Source organism: Colobus angolensis, unplaced genomic scaffold (assembly GCF_000951035.1).
Source record: "Colobus angolensis palliatus isolate OR3802 unplaced genomic scaffold, Cang.pa_1.0 Scaffold262, whole genome shotgun sequence".
Classification (NCBI taxonomy): Eukaryota; Metazoa; Chordata; class Mammalia; order Primates; family Cercopithecidae; genus Colobus; species Colobus angolensis.
The window spans coordinates 1725275-1750757 of NW_012115844.1; the positions used below are offsets into that span (position 1 = coordinate 1725275).

General features: G+C 42.4%; 1 protein-coding gene, 1 long non-coding RNA gene and 1 pseudogene across 2 annotated transcripts in view; 2 read left to right on the forward strand and 1 right to left on the reverse strand.

The window, feature by feature from the left end:
- The first annotated feature begins 4785 nt into the window (after positions 1 to 4785).
- LOC105515525 lies at positions 4786 to 5193 on the forward strand (annotated as a pseudogene).
- Positions 5194 to 17711: 12518 nt separating this feature from the next.
- On the reverse strand, positions 17712 to 18616 carry LOC105515526. Its single transcript, XR_001002340.1, has 2 exons — positions 18176 to 18616; positions 17712 to 17864 (listed from the first exon to the last, which is right to left on the reverse strand). It is a non-coding gene; the product is annotated as an uncharacterized LOC105515526 (long non-coding RNA).
- Positions 18617 to 21222: 2606 nt separating this feature from the next.
- Positions 21223 to 25483, forward strand: part of BOD1L1 (biorientation of chromosomes in cell division 1-like 1) — a 64296-nt gene continuing 60035 nt past the window's right edge. The window contains exons 1-3 of the mRNA XM_011947363.1: positions 21223 to 21447; positions 24799 to 24961; positions 25131 to 25410. Coding sequence (XP_011802753.1) covers positions 21223 to 21447; positions 24799 to 24961; positions 25131 to 25410 — 668 coding nt within the window. The remainder of the gene's footprint in view (positions 21448 to 24798; positions 24962 to 25130; positions 25411 to 25483) is intronic.

The following is a 25483-nucleotide window of genomic DNA, read 5'->3' on the forward strand; positions in this document are numbered from 1 at the left end:
ACTGTTCACAACACTTCGCAATAAACTTGTCTCCTGCCCGTATTTTTTTTCTGGTATTCCTTGTTATTAGACTCTCTCACCTTGGTATCCACTGTGTTCAAGAGCAGAACAGAGCTTTGAACTTTATAGTCTAATGCTCAGAATTAAAAGTGCTTAATGCGCCAGGCGGGGTGGCTCAAGCCTGTAATCCCAGCACTTTGGGAGGCCGAGACGGGTGGATCACAAGGTCAGGAGATCGAGACCATCCTGGCTAACCCGGTGAAACCCTGTCTCTACTAAAAATACAAAAAACTAGCCAGGCGAGGTGGCGGGCGCCTGTAGTCCCAGCTACTCGGGAGGCTGGGGCAGGAGAATGGCGTGAACCCGGGAGGCGGAGCTTGCAGTGAGCTGAGATCCGGCCACTGCACTCCAGCAAAAAAAAAAAAAAGTGCTTAATGCAACCAAGATTTCTATTTAAAAACCCAGGGTAAAGGAAAAAGCCTTTTGCTTCAGCTGAAATATTCTTGTAAAGGGCAAAATGGAAAATACAAACACCACTGCCGTTTGCTGGTTGCACGTCACAGCCATTGGCACCTCCTGGAAATGGCAAGCCCGGGAGTTCCTGATGGAAGCCAGGTTAGTCTTACTGCATTTGAGAGAGCTAGAAAAGTGTCTTCCAGTGTGACTGAGCCAGCAAGATTGTGAAGGTCAAAGAAAAAACCAATTATCCATAGCAAACACTGACCATACAATTAAATTACACCAGTCAGGAAAGCATCTGATCTTCTGCAACAGACTTCTTCCAGCAAATTTACCCTTGAATCAATCTGGGCCATTCATTGGCATCCAGCTGATCAGTTTCCTTCTGCTGCCCCGCATCCTGCAACATGTCTGTAGTAGATGCATCACTGCCCACCTACATCCCCTTGGCCCACCCCAGAGGTCACCTGCAGCTGCAGTGGTCAACTCCCAAGCACGAAGACATCTCAGCATCAAGATTCTGCTTCTCTCTGCCCAAGGGCTTTTTCTGGCCACAGAAGTATCCCCTGCACAGTCCACATATGCAGGGCAGGACAGAAGTTCCAGGGAGCTACCATTCCCAAGAGCAAGCCTCAAGCAATGAGTCGGGGAATAAACACCCAGCTCCCTTGCTTGCCCCTTGCTGGGGCAATCCCAAAGTGTGTGGTGCCCATACTCTCAGAGAGACACCAGTGCGACTGAGCCCCAGGTGGGACCTACTCATTAACATACTGCTTATTGGCTTTTCTCTCGTCCCTACTCTCTCATCATTTTTCTGGGATTGACTCCTGTGACAGCCTTGCTCCAGTCAAGAGACAGAAAGCACACAGTAAGTTCAGCAGGACAAATGTAACAGAGTCATTAACGACTATGAAGAGTACAGACATAAGGAAACTACAAAGCACCCTAGAGCTGAGAGGGAGAACTTAGGAAAAGATGAACTTGAGAGGGATTCAGACCTCTTGGGAAACGGTGAGGTTCAGCCCACGAGACAGCAGAGAAGTTAGCTGCTTTGGCCAGCCTGGAGCTGGCCTGGAATTGCTGGGAACCACCAGAGTGCAGCCAGCCTCCGGAGTGCACGCAGGGGGAGCCAGTCAGCAACTGATGGTGAGGGTTGGAGCCCGGGAGCTGGCGGGGGCTGCTGGAGGCTGCAGAAGGAGCGGCTACTCAACGCGTGACCCTGCCAGCTAAGTGCAGCTGCACACAGGCCGAGCAGAAGCTTGTAAAGGGAGGCTGAGTTCCGGACCCAAGAGCAGCAAACAGGGAAAAGGAAGGTAATCCGGGTACCGGTAAGGGAAGGAGCCCTTCGGAGTGCTCATTCTGTGCTGGGGGGCTCTGCTTTCCGTGTCAAGAGGGCTGCACAAAAAGTATCACCAAGCCGGGGCTGCAGAGTCACAGAAGGACCAGTTCCACCCGCTGTCCTTGCTCACCCACACTACTGAGCCGCTGTCCCCGCACAACCGGCAAGAACCCTCCTTCAGCTGTGGTGTCCTCCAGCGCCCTCTACTGAGGAAGCCTAGCATCGCGCGCACTTAAAGAACACAGGCTCAAAGGCAGGCCTTTGTTAGTCCCAGAACATACATTAATAAAGAGTCCATTCAGAGCTGACAGGCATAAAAAAATATTTTTTAAAAAAGATAAATACACCTCCCAAAGTCCCACTTGCACTCAAACCCTTGTCTCAGGACCTGCTTTTGAAAGAACCCAAATCACAACAGTGTCAGACAGACAGCTGATTTTTGTTGACAAAAAGAGTCAGACTCTAAAATATTTAAAGAAATTTATTCTGAGCCAAATACGAGTCACCAATGGCCCGTGACATAGCCTTCAGGAGACCCTAAGAACATGACCCCAAGGTGGTTGGGGCTTCGCCTAGATTTATACATTTTAGGGAGACATGAGACTTCAATCAAATACATTTAAGATACATATTCAGTCCGGAAAAGGGAAACTGGGGGGTCTGCTTCCAGTTGTGGGTAGATTTAAAATTTGTCTGATTTGACAATTGGTTGAAAGAGTTATTATCAATAGAAAGAAATGTCTAGGTTACAATAAGAAGTTGTGGAGACCAAGGTTTTACATGCAGATGAAGCCTCCAGGTAGCAGACTTCAGAGAGAATAGAATGTAAATGTTTCTTAACAGACTTAAGGTCTGTGTTGATGTTAAATGCTGGTCACTTTTCCTGAATTCCTAAAGAGAGGAGGGTATAATGAGACATGTCTGACACCCCTTCCTGTCATGGCCTGAACCAGTTTTTCAGGTTAACTTTGGAGTGCCCTGGCCAAGAAGGGGTCCATTCAGTTGCTTGGAGGGGCTCTAGAATTTTATTTTTTGTTTATATTTTAATCTTGGCTCTGTATGACCTCAAGAAAGGATCTTATCAGCTTAGAGTGCCCGCTTTCTCATCTGTAAGATGGAGGTGATCCTTAACAGTCCACCTCACAGGGACTATTCTTGAGAGAATGCAACAAAATAGGCCACTTGCAATGCACTTGGTACAAAATAAGTGGTCAAAATAAGTGCTTGATATCACCTCCCTTCTGCCTTTTCAAACCAAATCAAAGCCCCAAAGGTTCTTCTTCCTTTCTTTAAGTAAGAGTCAAGGTATGAGAATGCTCCGAGCTACTCTGCTTAAGACATTTTTCCCTTCAATGTGGCCCTGAACATCTTGGAGGAAAATGGGGAGATTAGAAGGAGGCCTTGTCCTGGAAAGGAATGATTTGAAGTATTGGAAACAAATGATAAACAAGTGTTTCTCTACAGAGAAAAAAGTTCAAGTAGAGAAGTTCTCTAGGATATGACAATTTCTGTTGGCATTAAAATGAATGAGCTTTAAAGCAGGGAATAAGTAGTGTGATAATTGCTACCATTAATTAAGAGTTCACTATGTGCCAGGAATTCAAAGTCATAACCTCTCTTAGTCCTCATAACAATTCTTTAAGGTAAATGCTATTTTTAATCTCATTTATGCAAATGATGAAACAGAGACTTGAAAAGATGGAGCAGTTTTCCCAAGGTCAGAGCCAGGATTTGATCCCAAGCCTACCTGACTCTAATCCTTGGCTTCAATTGCTGTGACGGATACAACCGGGATTGAGCCTAAGGAGTCAGAAGTCTGTGGTCCTGGTCCAGGCTTTATGTTTGAATCCCTATGTTTTCCAGCAAGTAATTCTTCCCTCCCCAAAGGGATGATTCCTTCATCTGTAAAATAAGAGAGCTGAGTTAGAATCAGGGTTTCTGCAGAGGTGGCACCACACCCAAGGATATTCTGGAAAACTGTGAGGATAGTTGGTGCTATGATGAGAGGGCACTCAATAGTATTTCATGGTTGAGGACCAGGGTGAGTAGATGCCCTACATATCCCACAAGATATTTGTGTAATTGAAAAAGTTATGTGAACCTAGAACCTTGCTCCATTTTACATCTAAAAACAAAACATTCTTATACCATTTAATATCCAGTGAATTTTCCAGGGTCAATTGAAGAAAGATTGTACTTTATTTTATGATAAATTTTACCAGGAGTTGGTCACTATTTGGTAAATCATATCACCAACAACAGTGCAAAACATGATATGCATTAGCAGATCATCCCCTCTCACTTTGCATTTGTACTGATTATGGATACAGTCACAAATGTCTGTGTATTTCATGGGGCCTTTGAGTGTAGTATTCCCCAGTTATTTGTATATTGAAACACTCAATGCCCCCTCCTGAGCCTTGAAGGATACGGCTAATCCACTACAACACTCTTCCCTGCTGACCCTTAAAATCCAACTCAACACAGTACTCCCTGAGGCTTCACCACTTCATGAGAGCTGGGCATAAAAGAAAACTTATTTGCCATCCTGGCCTATGTCATATTCATCTTTGCTTTGGCTGTAGTATCTAGTACCAGCACTTGTCAGGCTTGTGAGAAATGAAAAAAGAGCTGATATTTATTTCACATCTAAACAACACACTGAAGCTGTAGTTTTTTTTATACGTTGCCTCTTAAATCCACACACAAAAAATTCTGTGGGGGAAAAAAAGCATAATTCTTGTTAAGAAATTTAAAAAAAAAAATCAAGCTTATTTAAATAAGAAAGGCCTGTCCACAGATGACAGATGGTTAAGCCAAGTTTAAATCCAGGTTTGTCTGCCCCAGATGCCCAAGGTCTGTCCACCATGGCATGCCACACTTCATCAACTGTGGACACACAGTGCAAGTCCAACATTAGAAAGTAGGTATGTTCTCTCTTCCTTGGCACTGCCTATGGAGGTGGCAGCCATGTCCTCCTCAGCATCATGGCTGCCTTCACACCCCTTGTGAAGCCCAGAATAGTCAAAAAGAGAACCAAGAAGTTCATTGGGCACTAGTCAGACTGATATATCAAAATTAAGCGTGACTGGCAGAAATCCAGTGGTATTGACAACAGGGTTCATAGAAGGTTCAAGCTCCAGATCTTGATGCCCAACAGTGGTTATGGGAGCAACAAAAAAACAAAGCATATGCTGCCCAGTGGCTTCCAGAAGTTCCTGGTTCACAACGTCAAGGAGCTGAAAGTACTGTTGATGTGCAACAAATCTTACTGTGCTGTGATTGATCACAATGTTTCCTCCAAGAACTGCAAAGCCATCATGGAAAGGGCCACTCAGCTGGCCATCAGAGTCGCCAACCCCAATGCCAGGCTGTGCAGTGAAGAAAATGAGTAGGCAGCTCATGGGCCTGCTTTGTGTTTACATAAAACTGTAAAAAATAAATAAATAACAGAAAAAAGAAAGTAGATATGCAATATCTACTGTCTTCCTTCAACAATAAAATCATCCAGAATTCAGAACGAGAGAAATAGATGTGCTATCCTATTAAAAGTGAGTTAAAAAGAGGATATAGGAAATTATTTCATGCCAAAAAATAAATAAAACTAAGTGAGTTCTGATGGTTAAAAAAGAGAGAGACAGAATCAACAGCCTGCAAGACTAACAATTCACTGGCTGCTAATTCTGCAGATTTGCTTCTTCAAACACAAGCACATTAGGTATTCTGCTAATACAGCCAAAAGCGCCTTCTCTAACCCCAAGTGAAGTGCAGATAGCCGCTCTCTGCCAAGCCTTGTTTTTCTTGCTTTCATTTTGGTTTGCTTCCTGTGGGTTTCATGTACCTCATCAGAAACTGAAGGTAGGAAAACAGAGCTGCCCCCTGACCAAAGTAAAGCTCTCATAGAAAGGGCCAAGGGGACTCACAGAGCGCAGACCTCGTGCATGTCAAGGACACTGTTTTGAATCTGAAAGTACACATTGTAATGCCGTCTCTGTTGAGGAGGACATGACCACAGAGAGGAAACAAGAGAAAAGATGGGGAGGAGGAGGAATGCTAGAATGTCACAGCCAGGAGGGCCTGTGGAGGTCGCTTTGCCCATTTTCCCAAATGTTAATCATGTTGGCCATAATCCTATATCACCTGCACTATTACTTACTTATTCTCTTTCTTCAGGTAAGCTCACTTATTCAATTAAATGTAGCTTCATCTTAATCAATATCAATGAAATCACACATTTGATGTGATAGTTATATTTTTTTCCTAATACACTTTAAAATAAACGTAACTATGAAAACTTAAAATGTTCATCCATGCATCATATATAAGCTTGTATCTCCCTAGTGGGACCTGCACCACACACTGAGAAAGACTGATAGTTCATTGGATTCTAGGCTTGTTTTTTAGCAGTGGAAATACTTCGGGGTTTTAATGGACCCCAATCTGTCCAATAGATAACTGCTCTGAAGAAAGCTGCCCAGGGCGGCTTGGAAATCTGGCCTTTTAGCATCTACATTGCTGCCCACCTTGCTCAAGACCCCAGAGGTCACTTGGCTCAAGGCTCAGTAAGCAGCATTTGAGGCCAGGCACATTGGAAATCTGGCCTTTTAGCATCTACATTGCTGCCCACCTTGCTCAAGACCCCAGAGGTCACTTGGCTCAAGGCTCAGTAAGCAGCATTTGAGGCCAGGCACAGTGGATCACACCTGTAATCCCTGCACTTTGGGAGGCCAAGGTGGGCAGATCGGCTGAGGTCAGGAGTTCGAGACCAGCCTGGACAACATGGTGAAACCCTGTCCCTACTAAAAATACAAAAAATTAGAAGGGTGTGGTGGTGTGTGCCTGTAGTCCCAGCTACTCGGGAGGCTGAGGCAGGAGAATCACTTGAACCCAGGAGGCAGAAGTTGCAGTGACCTGAGATTGCACCACTGTACTCCAGCCTGGGCGAAGGAGCAAGACTCTGTCTCAAAAAAAAAAAAAAAAAAGTTTGAAACTCTGTTCCAGCTCCAGCTCGTTTTACAGAAAAGTAAATTAAAGCATGAAGAAGAGAAATGATGACAAGAGGTTGCACAGAAAGTTACTGTAGAAATAGATGTGGAAGCCAGAGCCCTTAATGCACATCTAGAGATCGTGGCACTACCCTGTACCCTGGAAAATCTTCAACATGGGCCACAAAGATGGCACATAGCCTTCCTCCACCTCTCCCTCCACACATGGTGGTTTGAAGAAACATTGGAGCTGAGAGGGGAGGAAATCTGTGGCTAGGTAGAAAGACAACGAGGTAGAATTTGGACAATTAATTGCTAGGGTGCTACTTGGGCTGAAAGTTGTTTGGACTGAGAATAGAAGACCAATGCATGGGAGCCTCAAGGTGACAGACACAACCCAAATGCACCACATCATGTGGGCACCTTTGTTTCCCCAATTTTTCTCAACTGACTGAAGCATCTAGAAATGCACCCAAATGCCCAAATCCTACCTGAGAAGCTTTGAAGAATAATTTGAGACGAATTCTACACCTTGACTCCTTCCTCATCTGCAGCTCCTCCTTCACCCTACCCCTATCCAGCCACGCCCTTCCAGCATCCCTTTGTGGGTCTTTACTTCCAGGGACATCCAGCATCTCCATGTAGAGCAAGTGTGCCATTGCAGCATCTTCAGGTCTCCTCCCCATCCATCATGCTGATCCACACAACACAGGCGGTGCAGCCCATTCTGCTGGTGATGACGTCTTCCTCCTTCAAAGGCTGGAGAGGGGGTCATAAATAATAACACTTTAATAGTTTTTCTCATCCACTGCAGCCTAGCTCAATATAAGAAATCATTTTCCAACAGCCAGAACTTCCCTCAGAAAGCTGAGCTGACTACTGCACACAATGATATGCTTCCATCACTAGGGGATTGCTTGAAGGGGCACCACTGGAAGATTCTGGCCTTACATGAGGAATTGCACTGAATGACCACTAATACCCCCTTCCAACCCTGTGTTCTCTGATTCTACAAGGGTTTTGTGGCCTTTGGGTCACAGTGAGGGGGATTATGAAACATACAGCAATTTGGAGGAGTATTTTTTATTGAGAAGCATCTTTGACTCTAGAGCAGGAATCAGGAAACTTTTTTCATAAAGAGCCAGAGAGTACAAATAAGTTCTTATTGCAATTATTCAATTCTGTCACTGTAGCATGAAAGCAGCCATAGACAATATGTAAACAAGTAAGAGCTGTAATGTTCCAAGAAAACTTTATTTATAACACAGGTGGCAGTTGAGTCTGAAATCATTTCAAAATAAAAAGTTAATAAATGGCTGAGGTCAACCAACTCTTGCTCCAGAGAAAACCTATCTACCTGGATAGCTCCCCTCTTCCTTCCTGCTTCACCCAGTCAATCATTGAGCCTAGTCAGTACCACCTCCTGAATATTATGTGACCACCCATAAGAGAGATAAACCAGTCCCCTTAGGTAACCAAACTCACATCATCCATGAGCGAGGATCCCAAACTGACCTCCCCTTTTAGGGACATGCATACATTTCTTAAAATGTCAATGGTCCAGCCTGGGCAACTTGGCAAAAACCTGTCTCTATGAAAAATACAAAAATTAGCTGGGTGTGGTGACACATGCCTGTAAGTCCCAGCAACTTAGGAGGCTAAGGTAGGAGGATAGCTTAAGCCCAGGAAGCAGAGGTTGCAGTGAGCCAAGATGGCACCACCACTGCACTGGGTGACAGAGTAAGGCCCTGTCTCAAAAAAAAAAAAAAAAAAAAAAAATCAGTGGTCAGTAAAACTCCAGGGTAGAAGTATTTTAGCCTTTCAATCAGGAGAACTATTGTCTATTTAGAAATGCTAAGTACAACCCTCCTCCCTTCCAGATTCCTAACTAACAGAGGGCAGAGGCAAGGAGCTCCAAGAGAATCAAGACACAGTAAGTACTACACTTCCCTTAGGGAAGGCAAGTACCGAATAACTCCAGTACTTAATGTTTTGGCTTTACTCTGTTGAAGAACATGGATGATAACAGACCTTCTCCAGTATTCTCCTCAACCCCTGAAGACCTTTAGGCCAATCCAGAGGAAAACCAAAGCTCAGGAACTAACCCAAAGTCTACCTGAGCAAGAGCTGCTTTCTTGAATTTCTCTCATAACCAAAGCAGGAGACAGCAAGACAGCAAGTGTCACTGATCCCACAGCCCCGCATTTCAATGCAGAGGCCCCATCACCCTGGCTAACATGACCATAATCTTAGTGGTGATGTGGTGAGAATCTAGAATCCACTGGATTGTACTGACCAGAGGTCAGGGCCACCACACTGACTACAGGAAGGGCGCAGGAGGAACACGAAGAGGGATGTTCACTGCCCAAAGGGGCAATTCTAGTGAGATGCTGATTAGCTTAACTAATTAGTAACAGTGTCAGTAATAAAATATTACAAATTGATCTATCTACATCTTATCTCATGTATTATTCTCAACAACCCTGTGAGATGGACATTCATATCAACGGTATTTACATATAATGACTTGACTAGCGGAGATTGAATCCTAAAACTGGTTGAAACTAAGAAAACCTGGGTGTTTCATATGTTCATGATGAAAACTTGAACTTACCTTTGGAGCAAGTCATCCCATTGTTCTGGAAATAATCACTCAGTGATTCCTTTGAGTTACACCTGGGTAAAGTAATTTCATTCCTACTCACTGGTTTTGGAATAGGGACTTTTTTAAATTGGATATGCAGCTTGGAAAGAGCATGGGTTTAGAAGAAGCTGATAAGTAAACTGATGAAAGATCCTTTTTCATACTTTTTTTACATATATGAATCTACACACATATGTAGAAGGAACCAAGGATGCTTCTGGAAGAAGAGGGTTTGGTATTTAACTATTTATTAGAACACATCTGATGGACAAGACTGTACCCACCTGGGGCCAGGTGGTGGGAAGAAATGAAAGAAAATGACCAACAGGAAGATGGAGTGTGGACTGGGTAACCCAGACCTATGTTTTTGGAACAAAATGGTGGTTCTAGGCAGTAAGTGGATGGTGCTGTAACTCACTGCAGTGTGGCTCGCCAGGTGCTGAGCTGTGCCTTGGGAAGCCTGGCTTCACTTAGGTGAAGTGGAAGACCTGACCTCTTAAGGTCAGGTCTTATGGTCAGGTCAGGTTACTTCTTATGACATTGATCAACTTACCATTTCTAAGGTTCTGTTTCCTTGTCTGTAAAATGATGATATTAATGATACTCTCAAAGCAGTTTCTCAGATGAATACTCTCTTCCCTGGCAACCCAGGCCAATTGGGGAGAGAGTATTCTTGCCCAAGGATTACCCAGAGAAAGACCAGCATCCACTGTTCTCAGATGAACCACTGCAACTTCACAACCACTGTGTAGCCAGGTTGTGAAGTACAGAGCTAGCCCAAGACAGATAAAAAGAGAGAGAGAGACAAAGAGAAAAAGAGAGAGAGAGAGGAATATTGTAGATCAGGCATTTCTCCAGACCACGAGGCCTTCCAGCTTCAGCAAGTGAACAAGGATCTCAGTAGCTATTTTTCTCATCTGCAGAGCACCAACAGGGGTTCTTGCACATTCCATGAAAGGGCTCCTGAAGATAAGAAGTTACAGATGACTGCACTGCCTGCCAATCTGAGCAGGCGGAGGGTTGGAGTTACAAAGTGACTGTTTGCAATGGATTGTTTTGTATGTTGTATTTACATGAGCTGTTGTGGTCCAGCGACATCCAGGTAATGAGCATGGCGGCCAGACAGGGTCCAGAGAGGCTTAATAAGAGAAGCTCAGCAGTTCCTAACATTCACTACACATAGTATTTCACCGAGAGCTTCCAAAATAGATGGATATTTGTGCTGAAACCTAGTCTAGTTGAATCAGTCTTTTGGAGCAGAGCCCAGGAATTAACTATTTTTGAAAAGCTCCCCAAGTAAATATAACGTGTAGCCAGGTTGTGAAGTACAGAGCTAGCCCAAGACAGATAAAAAGAGAGAGAGAGACAAAGAGAAAAAGAGAGAGAGAGACAAAGAGAAAAAGAGAGAGAGAGAGGCATATTGTAGATCAGGAAGCTAAAGATTAGAAATTCAAATGACCATCACAAGGTCATTCAGCTGATAAGTAGCAGAATCACATGTCATATTCAGGTCTGTCTGATTGCTGATCACATACTGATTTAACTCTAACATGGTATCTTGGGGATTCTGTAGAATGAGGAGAGAAATTGACAGATAAAAGGGAACAGAAAAGCACACCTTCTCCAACCTCAGCTTTCTCCTTAACCTGATAAAAACATCCTTGCAGTAAATAAAGGGGGAATCTTGCATAGAGACACAAAATACTACTTCTGCAAGTCAATGAAAAGCCATCAAGCCTAAATCAACATATTTCAAGATAAGTCTCTTCTCACACCCACCCCTTCGCCCCAACCACCACTTATTTATAGCTGAAAAAGTTGTCAAGCTCAATACACTTGGGGTACCACTGGAAGGCAGGCACTGAACGGAATGGAAAAATATGTGCCTGGTGAGACTTGGAATGTACTGGAATCACACCTGTACTGGGGCTCCCAGCCCACATAGGGCACAGGCAGAGAAAGAGCGAGATACTGAGAAAGAGAGAGCGAGCTCATGGGGAAAATGGTACAAGTCAGGCTGGTTTAGAGGCATCAGACATTACCAGAAAGGCCTTTATGAAATCGTAGTTTATAAGTGCCCTCTGTTAAATCAAGTTTAGCATAAAGCTGCCCCCTTACATACTTTAATTTCAGCCTAAGGATTTCTCTGTACATCGTGAACTATAACAAGTGGAGGTGTAAACAGACCATAACCTAAGATTGTGCCAGTCACGAGTTTTGGTCAAGCAAATGTATAACTGTTCAAACCATGTTCAAATAAAGCAAACACCAAGCTGTAACCAATCCAATTCTGTAACTCACTTCTGTTTTCTGTACCTCACTTCTGTTTTCTGTACCTCACTTCCGTTTTCTCAGCATTACTTTCCTTTTCCCGTCCATAAATATTTCTCCACCACGTGGCTGTGCTGGAATCTCCGAGCCTACTCTGGCTGGGAAGGCTGCCCAATTCACAAGTCATTCATTGCTCAATTAAACTCCTTTAAATTTAATTCGGATGAAGTTTTTCTTTTATTACCTCTGAGCATGTGTGAGAACTTACTGAATAATATCATTAGAGCTATTATTTATGGAGAGCCAATGCATCAAGTCTTCAGCAAAGACTTTATGGGAACCATATCATTTACCACCCCATCCCATCCCCAACACGCCCCACCCCGCTGCCCACACACACATACATCTATACACAATGAGGTTGGTGGTATTATTCTCATTGTAATGATAATGAAACTGAGCCCTAGAGATGTAAATAAACTGATCAGCCAAAGTCCCAAAGCAAGTAGTTATGGAGCTGGTATTCAACCCTAGTGGGGAAAATGATAGCAAACCTCATTTGTTACTAGGAGTGTGAGGTCTATTTTACTACAGAACTTCTGGCAGTTTCTGATGGCAGTAAAAATGCAGGCAAGAAGCCAAAAGCCCATTGGCAGTTTCTCCTCTTTTCCTATCTTCTCCTTGTCCTATAACTAGGAAGAAAACAGGGAGAACCTGCAAGGCACTTGCAATGGTGTACTGCTAGGTCTCCAGAGTCTATAGGAGCTCAATGGGCTTTACCAAACCACCTGCTTTACAGCTCCCTCTCCTACAGACTGTTTGTTTCAAGCCCTGTGTGGAATGCAGTCACCTAGTCAGTTGAAACAAGTTTCTGACAGACCCTGGCAACTTACAGATGAACCCAAGTGAACTTTCCTCATTACCATGCTAATGTCTCCCACCTAGAAGGAGCTATAAAGCAGGTGACCTATGTGCTGGCATGATGACTCACTGCATCTGCGCCACTGGGACCCCTTCCCTGCATGAGATGACACATTCTGTCCCCCTCCATCACCCCATAAAACTCTCCTGTCACTTTCCCTCAGAGAGACACTGCTTTAGAGAATGCTCCCAGTGCTCTCCTCACTTGTGATGAGTAATAAAACTCCTGTGGATCAAAACCTGTGTTCTTGTGGAGAGTTGTTGATTGCTTGCCAGGAAAATGAACCCTGGTTTTGTTTGGGTAACATCGCTAAGTGTTTAAAAACAGACTCTATGGGGAAAGAAAGTCCTGATTTGTGGCATTTGCCAGCTTCTGTGGCATAAATACAGCCACAAGGGCCATTTTAAAGCTACAAAGTTGTCATGAACTATTTCACAAATTTCCTGAAAATGTAACAGGAGTTGATTGAACTGACTCCAGTACACCATGGAATTGATTTCATTCTAAGAATATAATGCTTGTTAGTTAGAAAAGGGATCCCCCATCCTCCAGTCCAAAAGCATCCAGATTGTTTTAGCATCCCTCAGTGATCTCATTCAAGGTTCTTCTCACAAGAACCAATGCGTAATTTACTTCAGCTCAGCAGACCCACACAATCTGGTTGAGTTGATTGGCATAAGCCATATACACTAATGAATTAAAGCTCCAGCCTGGATGGGCTGAAGATCCAAGGAAGTGACGCTCTAGACCATAAAAATCGATTAAATGGCTCTTGATAAATTGGAGAAAAGTTTCACCCAAGTCAAGATTGAGTTCAATTACTGAAAGAGCAAATTAGAACTTTTCAAAGTTAGAAAGCAGAGAGAGAGTAAACTGCACACATATATCTTGGGGGCAAAAAGAGGGCCCCAATGAATCAAAGACTACCAGTCTTTACAAACCAATATGAAATAAAACAGGTAATAATGGGATTCCAGTAAAAGAAATGAGTGATTCTTTTTTTATTGGGGACTAAGACCTCTTGGGTTCAGATTTGCTTTGTTGCTTCCTAGAACGCTGGCTTAATTTGCTCTTCCTGGGTGTAGGTACGACAGAGCGCTTAAATGCACAGGCTATGGTTTTCTTGTCTGTAAAATGGTGATATTAATAATACTGTCAAAGCAGTTTCTCAGATAAATTCAGTGGAACATTGACACACATTTTATTTCAAGCTTGGTGGAAGGGAAAAGATTTCAAAAAAAACTAGTTCAAAAATTTACTTTTGGGAGGAAAAAAATGACTTAATAAATATTATTCAGCTAGAGTTTGAAAAGAAGAATATCTGGTTTAAAGATTATTAGGATAGCATAAGGCTTAAAGAGTGTTGTGCCCTTAAATGTCTGGTTAAAGGTTACTGAACACATCTAAAAAATAATAGCAGAGTGGTGCCAATCTAGCTTCCCAGAAGGACTCTAAACCTCATTAAAATCTATCAGAAAGGCCAGGTGCGGTGGCTAACACCTGTAATCCCAACACTTCAGGAGGCCAAGGTGGGCGAATCACACGTTCAGGAGTTCAAGACCAGCCCGGCCAATGTGGTGAAACCCCTTCTCTACTGAAAATACAAAAAATTAGCTGGGCGTGGTGGCAGGTGCCTGTAATCCCAGCTACTCAGTAGACTGAGGCAGGCGAATCACTTGAACCTGGGAGGCAGAGGTTGCAGTAAGCCAAGATCATGCCACTGCACTCCAGTGCAAGACTTTATCTCAAAAAAAAAAAAAAAAAAAAGCCAACTATCAATAAAATACTCCAGTGCTTTATCAGGAATGCTAGATCCTTTCCAAAGAGGCTGAAAATCCTATTAGCCTACAAAGTTCTGCCCTAGCTCAGGTTTGGGATAATTTCCTTTCATAGTAACCATCACATAGGGCTGGTGTGAGGATTAAATGAAATGGCAACAGCTAACATACACACACTTGGGTGTTTATCTTGTGCCAAGACTGGAAATGAGCTCTTTACATCTGTTACGAAGTCATGCCACTCCCCACTTTAAAATTTTTGAGGGGCTTTGCATTACACTTAGTACAAAACACACTTCCTTATCCTTGTTTTCAAAAACCTACATGATCTAATTTCATTCGCTGCCACTCTGCCTCTTGCCCATTAACCTCAGCTGCAATGACCTTATTTATGTTCTTCAAACACATCGAGCTGATTCCTGCCCCAGGACCTCAGCACCAGCTGTTCTCCCTGCCAGGGCTGCCCCTCCTTATTTTCTCACGGCTGACTTCAACGTGACATTCGGAGATGAGAAAGGCCTACCCTAACCTGTAAGTTGCTTCCAGTCACCCTTTATCATGTCACTCCACTTAATCTTCTACAGAGTGCTTATCTCTATCTGATGTTTTATTTGTGCATTTCTTTTCTGACTAGCAATTCCACTAGAATGGAAGCACCATTAGGGAAAGGGTTTTGTCTGTTTTGCTCAACTGCTTTCTCTCCCATTCCTAGTACAACACCTGGCACATAATAGGAGCCCAAAACATATTTGTGAATGAAGGAGTGATCTCAATCAACCGTACCTAAAACCCTAAGGCAAGGTCTGTTATTTTTACAATTTCAGAAGAAAAATGGCACAGAGAGGTTGAGCAACTTGCTCATGGTCATAAGCTGGAAAATAGCAAAGCTGAAATGCAAAGACCCCAGGCTTCACCTCTTCATCCTTATGCCTGTAAAAAAAAACTTCAATCCATCCTTCCTGTTTTATACTAATACATTTCACATTTAGTCTAAGAAATTGAAACACGTCTGCCTTTGCTTTAGATTTCACTTAAATTATTTCCTCTACCATTCATTAATCAAAGAGCCATCTAGTGTTTTCTGTAAATTAAGAAAACTGAATACACCTATGAATGTCTGAATATGTATTTTCTTATGACTGATCTTGAAAATTAAGCTGCTTACGACTTGTTCCTGTCTTCAGCCCATCATCTCCTGGTTCAAGGCCACTTTCTCCAGAGTGTTTCATTGGTTAGCTTAGCCCATCTCAGCCACCCTTCTATTAGGTTGGTACAAAAGTTATTGCCGTTTTTTCCATTGAAAAAATAATGGCAAAAAACCACAATTACTTTTGCACCAACTTAATACATAAATGCACATCATTTTCCACCACTTTGCCCTCATTTCTACTTATCCAACTACTCCTGTTGTATTTTATATATGTATTGTGTATATAAGAAGCATGTTTTATGCTTACAATTAGCACATTGGCTCCCAGAGACTGGGGTCCATGCCCACTGCGCTTCCTATCCTAAGCACATCTACATGGGCACCAATAAGATGGTAAGAATCCCTGTACAGTTGCCTAATAACAGAAAATGTGAATATATAAACAAAATGCATCTCCTCCTCCCTTCTCTGTTGAAATGCTTTAATGAAAAATTTGTTTAACCACCATTATAATTTGTTCAACATATTTGCCACATCAAAGTGCATTTCTAATAACTTAAAATAGTAGACATTTAAATTTACGCTCAATCAAGAAGAATCATAGCTGTCACTCAGTCTTTTTGTAATGATTATTTGAATCTCAACTTTCAATCATAGTCTCTTATTCTTATCACAGGAAAAGGGATTCATTTAACCACAATCACTTCACTTAAATACAAAAATGTACAATTGTCAATTTAGTATTCATTATTTAAAATAATCACTGATGAGTATTTTTATTCACTTTTCTTTCAAGAAATAGGCATATCTTCTCTTTTCTTTTACTATTTATTTATTATCTTAAAAAATGAACAGCCTAATTCCAACTTTTGAGGCATATGGTTAAACTCCATAGAAATCATTCTTGAATCAAATCTTTCTAGACAGTTCTTGTTTTAAAAGACTTGTCCCCATCCAATCCATGACCTCTCTAGAGCAACTGAGGCACCAATATGAAAGGAACAACTCACCTAGCTTGAAGAGTATCAGACTTCTATTGATGTTTTGATGCACGCTAGTAATGGTATGTCAAGCCAATGTTCAGTTTGCTTACAAAGGGGTAAATGATGCTGGTAAATGTTGACATTCACTAGATGCCTATCCACACTGCACAATTCCTCACAATCCCTATCTGTGTTAGTTTCCTTCCATTACCGTAACAATGCACATTTCCTATTAAAAATAGGACTTTTATTAGTTGTGAATTTGTTTCACATAATCAAATGATGGTACAAACAAGCATACCTGGTCCTCGGGAATATGTGGACTGCAGGCAGGGTGTTCATTGTCCATCCTCATCTGTGCTTCGCTCTGCAGATTAGTGGATTTCTTTTTTTCTTGGCAGATTGGCTTGATGAACAAGACAGAGGATCTGGTTATTACCTACGCGACATCTGCTTACAATATAGCCAAGAGAGGGATACCAATTACCTTCAAAAATCCCAAGGAAGGGTTCTAATTGGTCCAGCTTGGATCAGGTCCTCATCTCCAGCCTATTCCCTGTTGTCAATTGACTTCTTTGTCTTTTCCTAGTTTTCTACAAGAAAGACTTCCTTTTCCTAGTTTACTAGTATTCTACTCGTTCTCTACAATTTAAGTTGTAATAATGACAACTTAAATTTAAAATATGGCCAATAAAATTAAATGTTACCTAAGATAGGTCAGCTGGTCACCCTGACTGGACCCCCACAGCAACACTTCAATTTGTTGACCATAGTGTAGGGTCCAGCCTTCAGTCTTGTAAGGTAAGAGGTGACTATCAGTACAAAAAAGAAAAATCTGAATCCTGCATGGTTCAAAAATTCACCAAGCTCTTAAGGTTTTATGCATAAAAATCATTCATGGGGAGAGATGTAACTGCCAAGTACACAGCTTCCTCTATTTACTAATCAGCACTTTTCTTCCTATAGGCAAATCCAAATGTGAAGCCAAATATGATCCAAAAATTACTTAACAATCACAGAATCAGAGGAGAAATGAATGAGATCATCTTAATGGCTGGCACCCAATAGCAAATGCATGCTCTCCAGAGACATTGCCAATTCTAGACACTTTGAATTCCTTCCTTTCATAGATGCATGCCAACCACCTTTTACTCTAAAAAAAAAAAAAAAAAACTCTTTCTTCAAATGTAGAATACAATCTTTATTTAGGTATACAAATTTTTATTTATATTTAAATCAATCCTTCCCAGAATTTCTACCCAGATGACCTGGATTAGATTTGAGGTATTCAGATAATATTACATCATTTCTAGAGACGTCCCTCCAGTTTCTACTTCTCCTAATTTTTTTTTTTTTTTTTTTTTTGACGGAGTCTCGCTCTGTCGCCCGGGCTGGAGTGCAGTGGCCGGATCTCAGCTCACTGCAAGCTCCGCCTCCCGGGTTTAAGGCATTCTCCTGCCTCAGCCTCCCGAGTAGCTGGGACTACAGGTGCCAGCCACCTCGCCCGGCTAGCTTTTTGTATTTTTTAGTAGAGACGGGGTTTCACCGTGTTAGCCAGGATGGTCTCGATCTCCTGACCTCGTGATCCGCCCGTCTCAGCCTCCCAAAGTGCTGGGATTACAGGCTTGAGCCACCGCGCCCGGCCTTTCTCCTAATTTTATTCCTGGAGGTGTGACTTTCAGTTTTCAGAATACCATGTACCATCTAGAATATTCAGGAAACACACACACACATTAAGGCTATTTTTGAAATAAGAACAATTTTCACAAAGACTAAGTGGAAAATGCTAAATGCAAAGCTTCTTTCCATCTTTATAAGCATATAAAAGATACCTTGTATTTCAAGTCTTCTGTAATATTGACATCTCAATTTTCAAAATAGCCAGCAATTCAGTAGCATTAATAGACACAGGCTACCTAACTTCATAATAAATCTTACTTCTATAAATCTGATTGCTATCACTACCTGGAGTTTAAACCTTATGAGCAAAGAAATGTATAAAAATTAATGGAACTTGCATAAAAGGAGTATCATCTTATGAAAAAAAAAAAGTTCAAACTGGAAAGTATGGTTTCAATACAACTTTGTTTATAAAAACAGGTAGACTGGATTAGGCCTGTGGGCTGTGATTTGTCTAGTCCAGTGTTTCTCATATAGTGCTCTATCAGCATTTCTTAAATGCATTTGTTAACAATGGAAACTCTCAGGCTCTGTCCCAGACCTATCAAATCAGGGACTCAGGATGGCACACCTAGCACTCTATTTTAACAAGTCCTCTAGGAGATTTTGGTGCAGGCTAAAGTTGGAGAACCACTATTAGTCTTCCAGATTACCCACAGAGGACTCTCCCATCCCATAAAGTATTAATAACTGATGTGATTGATAGGTCCAACTTCACCAAACCCCCTTCACCACTCTATTTCCCTCCTCTTCTGAAGTTCCTACCCCAATATCCCAGGGGCTGATGTATCCCAATCCTCATCTCAGTTGACATTACTGCTGTCTTGCTGCCCCAGACACATCTTCCTTTTTCCCACCAACTAGGATGTGGCCACTCTCTTGAATCCTGCAGCTCCTCAAGGTAATACATTCTCACAAAGCCACCATTTCCAAAGCACCCCTACCCTAGAACACTCCCAGCCTAGCAGGGAGCTGAAGTTTCCATTCTCTGCTAAATGTCCCAGAATCACCCTTCTCCCTCTCTGCCTTACCATCCCCCTGTACCACTCCACCTCCATGCCCTGACCCTAGGGCAAGTAACAATTCTTTCAAGGGAAAAATCAATACCCGCTTTTCACATTAACATTGTATAACACTCTGCAGCCCCACTGTCATGGCAGTCCTGCCTTGTTTGAGGTTTTGCTTTCTGCAGTTTCAGGTACTCATGGTCAACTGTGGTCTGAAAATATTAAATGGAAAATTCCAGGAACAATGGATACATTTTAAGTGTTGCACCATTCTGACAAGCATGCTGAAATCTTGCACCATCCCATGCCATCCCTTTGTCCAGCATATTGACTCTATATATGTTACCTGCCTGTTAGTCACTTACTAGCCATCTTGGTTATCAGATCAGACAAAAACATAATATACACAGTATAGAGTTTTGGGAGTTTTGTTGTTGTTGTTTTTGTTTTTGAGACGGAGTCTCACTCTATCACCCAGGCTGGAATGCAGTGGCACAATCTCGGCTCACTGCAACCTCTGCCTTTCAGGTTCAAACAATTCTCCTGCCTTAGCCTCCCAAGTAGCTGGGATTATAGGCACATGCCACCACACACAGTTAATTTTGTATTTTTAGTAGAGATGGAGTTTCACCATGTTGCCCAGGCTGGTCTTGAACTCCTGCCTTCAGGTGATCCACCTGCCTCACCCTCCCAAAGTGCTGGGATTACAGGCATGAGCCACTGCGCCCAGCCCACGGTATAGAGTTTGGTCCTCCATGGTTTCAAGCATCCTCTAGGGGTCTTGGAACATCTCCCCCATGGATAACAGGGCACTATTATACTGCAACAAAAATAGAATACGTGTGACCATGCAGCTTGCATTGGAAAGACAAATAATATTAACACATGTCCTCTCCCCCTCCTCGTGTTTTCTGTTATCATTGAAAAATGAAATTTCAAAGTTTCTACTAAGCTTTGGGTTGATGGACCGTCATTGAGGAAATATTAATTTCCCTTTGATTATCAAAAGCCTAGTCAGGAATGGAGATGCCAAAGAGTCGGGATCCCATGGGGGTACAAGGGGAAGAAAATAAGAAAACAATTCTGCCGAATAATCAGATGGGATCCCTGGGGTTAGGAGATCAGTGTTTGACTTTCACTGGACAAGCTCACAGAAACAGTCTGGAGGACTGGGTAGGGGTGGGGGACAGGCTGGACTGTACAAAGGAGAAATCCCAGGGGCCAACCATTTGTCAGGAATCTGGTGCCTAACCATACACATGGCTACCAGTAATGCAGGCCATCATCACCTACTGTTGCTTCCCTAATTCACAAACTGTAAAGTCTGTCACCTTGACATCAGCCTTGGGGAACAGAATGAGAGTCAATCCTGTTAAGGGAGAAAGTATCTGACCCCTGTTGGAATGTTCTGAATTCAGACAGGCATACAGTAGAGCAGGAGAAGGATGGCAATTTCTTTTGTGAAGATCTCACCTCTTCTATGCCCTAACTACTGCTAGAAATTAATATACTCTTTTCCTTTCAGCTGGAACTGACATCTTCCAGTAATTCGCCAAATTGACGAACACAAAGGGAAAGAGGAGAGGCACCCAATAGATGTCCTCTAGGCCTTTTAGAAAACATGCAGTTGTTCCATGTATGTATCAGTCCAGAAGAAAAGTGAGGACGGGCTCGGTGGCTCACGCCTGTAATTCTAGCCCTTTGGGAGGCTGAGGTAGGCGGATTGCCTGAGCTCAGGAGTTCAAAACCAGCATGGGCAACACAGTGAAACCCCGTCTCTACTGAAAATAAAAAAAAATTAGCCGGGCATGGCAGCGTGCACCTGTAGTCCCAGCTACTCAGGAGGCTGAGGCAGGAGAATTGCTTGAACCCAAGAGGCGGAGGTTGCGGTGAGCGGAGATCACGCCACGGCACTATGGCCTAGAGGACAGAGCGAGATTCTGTCTCCTGTCTCAAAAAAAAAAAAGAAAAGAAAAAAAAGGTGATATTGTAGACATCAAGAGAATGGGCACTGTTCAAAAGGAATGCCCCACAAGTCTTACCACGGCAAAACTAGAAGAGTCTACATCATTACCCAGCGTGTTGTTGGCACTGTTGTATACAAACAAGGGCCTGATTCTTGCCAAGAGAATTAATGTGTGTATGGAGCACATTAAGCTCTCTAAGAACCAAAATAGCTTCCTGAAACGCGTGAAGGAAAATGACCAGAGAAATAAGCCAAAGAGAAAGGTACCTGGGTTCAACTGAAGTGCCAGCCTGCTCCACCCAGGGAAGCACAGTTTGTGAGAACCAACAGGAAGGAGCCTGAGCTGCTGGAATCCATTCCCTATGAATTCATGGCAAATTAAGTATTAAAAAAATGAAAGACCTCTGGACGGTAAAAATGTTTCTCTTCGGCTGGGCGGGGTGGCTCACACCTGTAATCCCAGCACTTTGGGAGGCCCAGGCCGGCAGATCACGAGGTCAGGAGACTGAGACCATCCTGGCTAACACAGTGAAGCCCCGTCTCTACTAAAAATCAAAAAAAAAAAAAAAAATTAACTGGGCATGGTGGCGGCACCTGTAGTCCCAGCAATCAGGAGGCTAAGGCAGAATGGTGTGAACCTAGGAGGCAGAGCTTGCAGTGAGCCGAGATGACACCACTGCACTCCAGCCTAGGTGCAGAGCGAGACTCCGTCACAGAAAAAAAAAAAAAAAAAAGTTTCTCTTCATTGAGTAGAAGTGTGGTGTCCTCTACCTTAAAGAAATATTTAAAGCAAATTTTAATTGTGTCCTAATTCATTATGTAATGTCTTTACTATTCAAATTTAACATATTTCTTGCTGAAAGATGTGAGGTAGCTTATTGTGCAACAAATTACTCAACTCTTTAGAAAACGGCCAGATATTATTTATGAAATATTTGTACTGGTTTAAATATAGTACTTCTAAATCATGATTTGTACTTCTAAATCATCATGGAAGAAATAAAATGATTTACCAAAAAAAAAAAAGAAATTATATACTCTTTTCTAGAGAGACAATCAGGAGGAAACATAGCAAAGACGTCATTGGTAGGAAATGCTGACTGCTTAAAGCAGTCTTTTAAAAAACTTAAATGTATGCTTTTTGTTGTTGTTGTTTTTCGGGTATTTAAAATACTCATCCCTAAGACCTGTATTCATATGAAAATCACCTTTGAACAGCCAAGGCAGTACAGATCAGTGACCCAGATTCTTTTCAATGTATCTAGAATGTTTTTCAAGGCTACAAAATTGTTCAAGTTACACTGTAACCAGTATAATGTGTCTACCCAGTGTAATCTGAACTCAGAGATTCAAATGATGTATCTTTTAGATTCAGTGTGTATTATTCAATAAGGCAATTAGGGCACATTTGAGAAAATGGATTGTGAACTATTATAAACATCTCATCTTATTGCATTGCAGAAAATATTTAATATTTTCTATATGCTGTTCACAAATCATTTATTAGTCACTGACCCAATTCATTTTTAGCAGTAAATACCTTATTGTCTCATTAATTTTTTAAAACTTGGACATTATGCCTAACTAAATTTGTAAAGTTTTTCAGAACTTTAACGGATGCTTTCTACTGGTAATCCCCAAAAAGCGAAATGAATTTGATTAACACATCCAAATACATCAAAGAAATACCATGCCTTTTATCATACTACACACTTAATAACTTATAAACTTAGAATTTAGCAACATATGTTGTATTGTTGGTAACTGAGTGTTATAGTCTCAACTCTTCATGACTAATTTTTAAAATCAATAAAACATGTAATATTTTATGCTATTTTAATCCTGTAATCTTGACTGCCTTTTCCATTTTTTTTGGAGACAGGGTGTCACTCTGTCAGCAAGGGTGGAGTGCAGTGGCACCGCCATAGCTTACTGCAGTCTTAACCTCCTGGGCTCAAGCAATCCTCCCACCTCAGCTTCTCGAGTAGCTGGAACTACAGGTCTGCACCATTACACCTGGTTACTTTTTGTTTTGTTTTGTTACTGGTCTTGAACTCCTGGCTTCAAGTGACCCACCTGCCCCAGTCTCACAAAGCTCTAGGATTACAGGGGTTTGCTGCCATGCCCAGCCGTGACTGCATATAGTAATTAATCTTTTAAGATTCATTCCATGATTTTTTCCTCTCTGCTATCTTCATCAAACACCTCAAAACACCCAGGATACTTTGACTTGAAACAATGAAGTCAAACTGTTTCTGATTTAAAGTAAATCTGATGTGTCTAGTTTGACAATGAAAATGGGCTGTTTGTTAGGTTATAAGGTAAACATTTAACATACTTGCAAATCTTTTTTTTTTTTTTTCTTGTTTTTGAGAAGGGTGTCACTCTGTTGCTCAACCTGGAGTGCAGTGGCCCCATCATGGGTCACTGCAGACTCGACTTCCTGGGCTCAGGTGATCCTCCCACCTGATCCTCCCACCTAATCCTCCCAAGTAGGCAGGACTACAGATGCCCGGCACTACACTGCCTAATTTCTTTTATTTTTTTTGTAGAGGTGGGGTCTTGCCATGTCGCCCAGGCTGGTCTTGAACTCTGGACTCAAGCAATCCTCCTGCCTCAGCCTCCCAAAGGGCTAGGATTACAGGCATGAGACACTGTGCCCAGTGACAAAGATTTTGAACTTGAATAAGCTAAATCTGCAGTTGCAAATTTTGACAAAAACATAATTTAACCACCTGATAACAAAAATAAATCTTATCCAAAACTATTTATGAAAATGAACAATGTTTAGATATTCTCTAAACTTTCAGTAAATCGGGTGAAAGGTTCATCTCATTGAAAAAATCAGGTCTAATTCATAGTCATTTCGTATCTTGGTAAAACCTATCTGGTATATTTCCCAGAATCTGAAAAAGTGAAAAAATAAGTATTAAGTAAACAAATCCTTTGGTAAGTCAGGTGGTTTTCAGCTCTTTGCTTCTGATAAAATGGAAGGAGGGCCTAATTGAAGTCAGCTCATATTTTTTGAAGTCAACCGACTTTTTGAGGTCAAGAATTGAATGATATTGCTACAACAAAACTCTTCCATTCCTAGGCACAGTACTTGTTTATATATTAGCAAGGTTTCTCAGGGCACACAGCTATAAAAATTACAAATAGGAATAGAATTGATGCTCAACCCTTTTTCTCCTACTACTAAGAAATATTCAGCCACAGATGTAGGAACTCTAAAAAGCAACAATATGCATTTTTCAATAAAATTACATATACTATGTAATAATTATGAAATTTTCTAATATTTATGTTGCTTTGACCAGGTACTACTAATAATTTTAAGGATGATGAAGTCCTAAAGCAGGTGATTTGCTAGCTGTGTAACCTTACTCAACATACTTATCTGGGTCTTGGTTCCCTGATTTGCAAATTGGGGATAGTAATCGGACCTAGCTCTTAGTGTTTGTCCAAAGAAAGATTAAATGAGTTAATATGTGTAAAAGCACTTAACGCCACGCTTGGTACGTAATATGTGCTATGGATGTTTTAACGGCTATAATCATAGTAATCAATAGCAAAACCCTAAAACCAAAAGCCTGTCGATTTGTCTTCACACATAGGAAGAAGGGGCTAGAGGGATCCGGTCTAATCCACAGGCACGCTGCCAGAAACAAGGGACTCCCAAGGGAAAACGGGATGTGCAAGCAGAAGAGAGAGAGAAGGATCGTGGAGCTACCTGCTGGGACAAGAATAGTGCAGGTTCACAGGCTAAGAACGACGAGGGTTGGGCGAGTTTAGAATGAGCAGATTCACGTAGGGTTCGAATTATACATGTCTATGGATCTCGCTATGCACTGCTCCGGGAAACAGGAGCAAGAGAGGCAGGCCTAAAATGCCGTCGCGGATGAAGGGGCCAGAACCTCACTGCTCCCGCTCAGACCTAAGGCCCCAGGTGTCGCGCGGGTCGAAGCCCTAACCTCCGGGGACTCCAGACGCCAGCCGGTGACCCAAACCCCACAACTCGCGGCCAGCACAACCTTCTCGTCTCCGTCGCCACAGTCGCCGCCACTTCCGGTGCACCTCGGCCTCGCGAGGGCGCTCGCGCCCGGCGACGGCAGAAACTGGCTCCTCGCGGCCTCCGTCGCCGGACTTTCGTCAATGTTGTCACCGTCTTTTCCTCCTTTCCCCCCGTTCCCTTTTACTTCCGGGGTTGCTCTGGATCCTCTGGTTCCGTAACAACATCCCGTTGGCTTCCCTCAGGCGGCGGGACCAGTGCAGCCGCCGCCTCCCAGGTGCGCCCGCCGG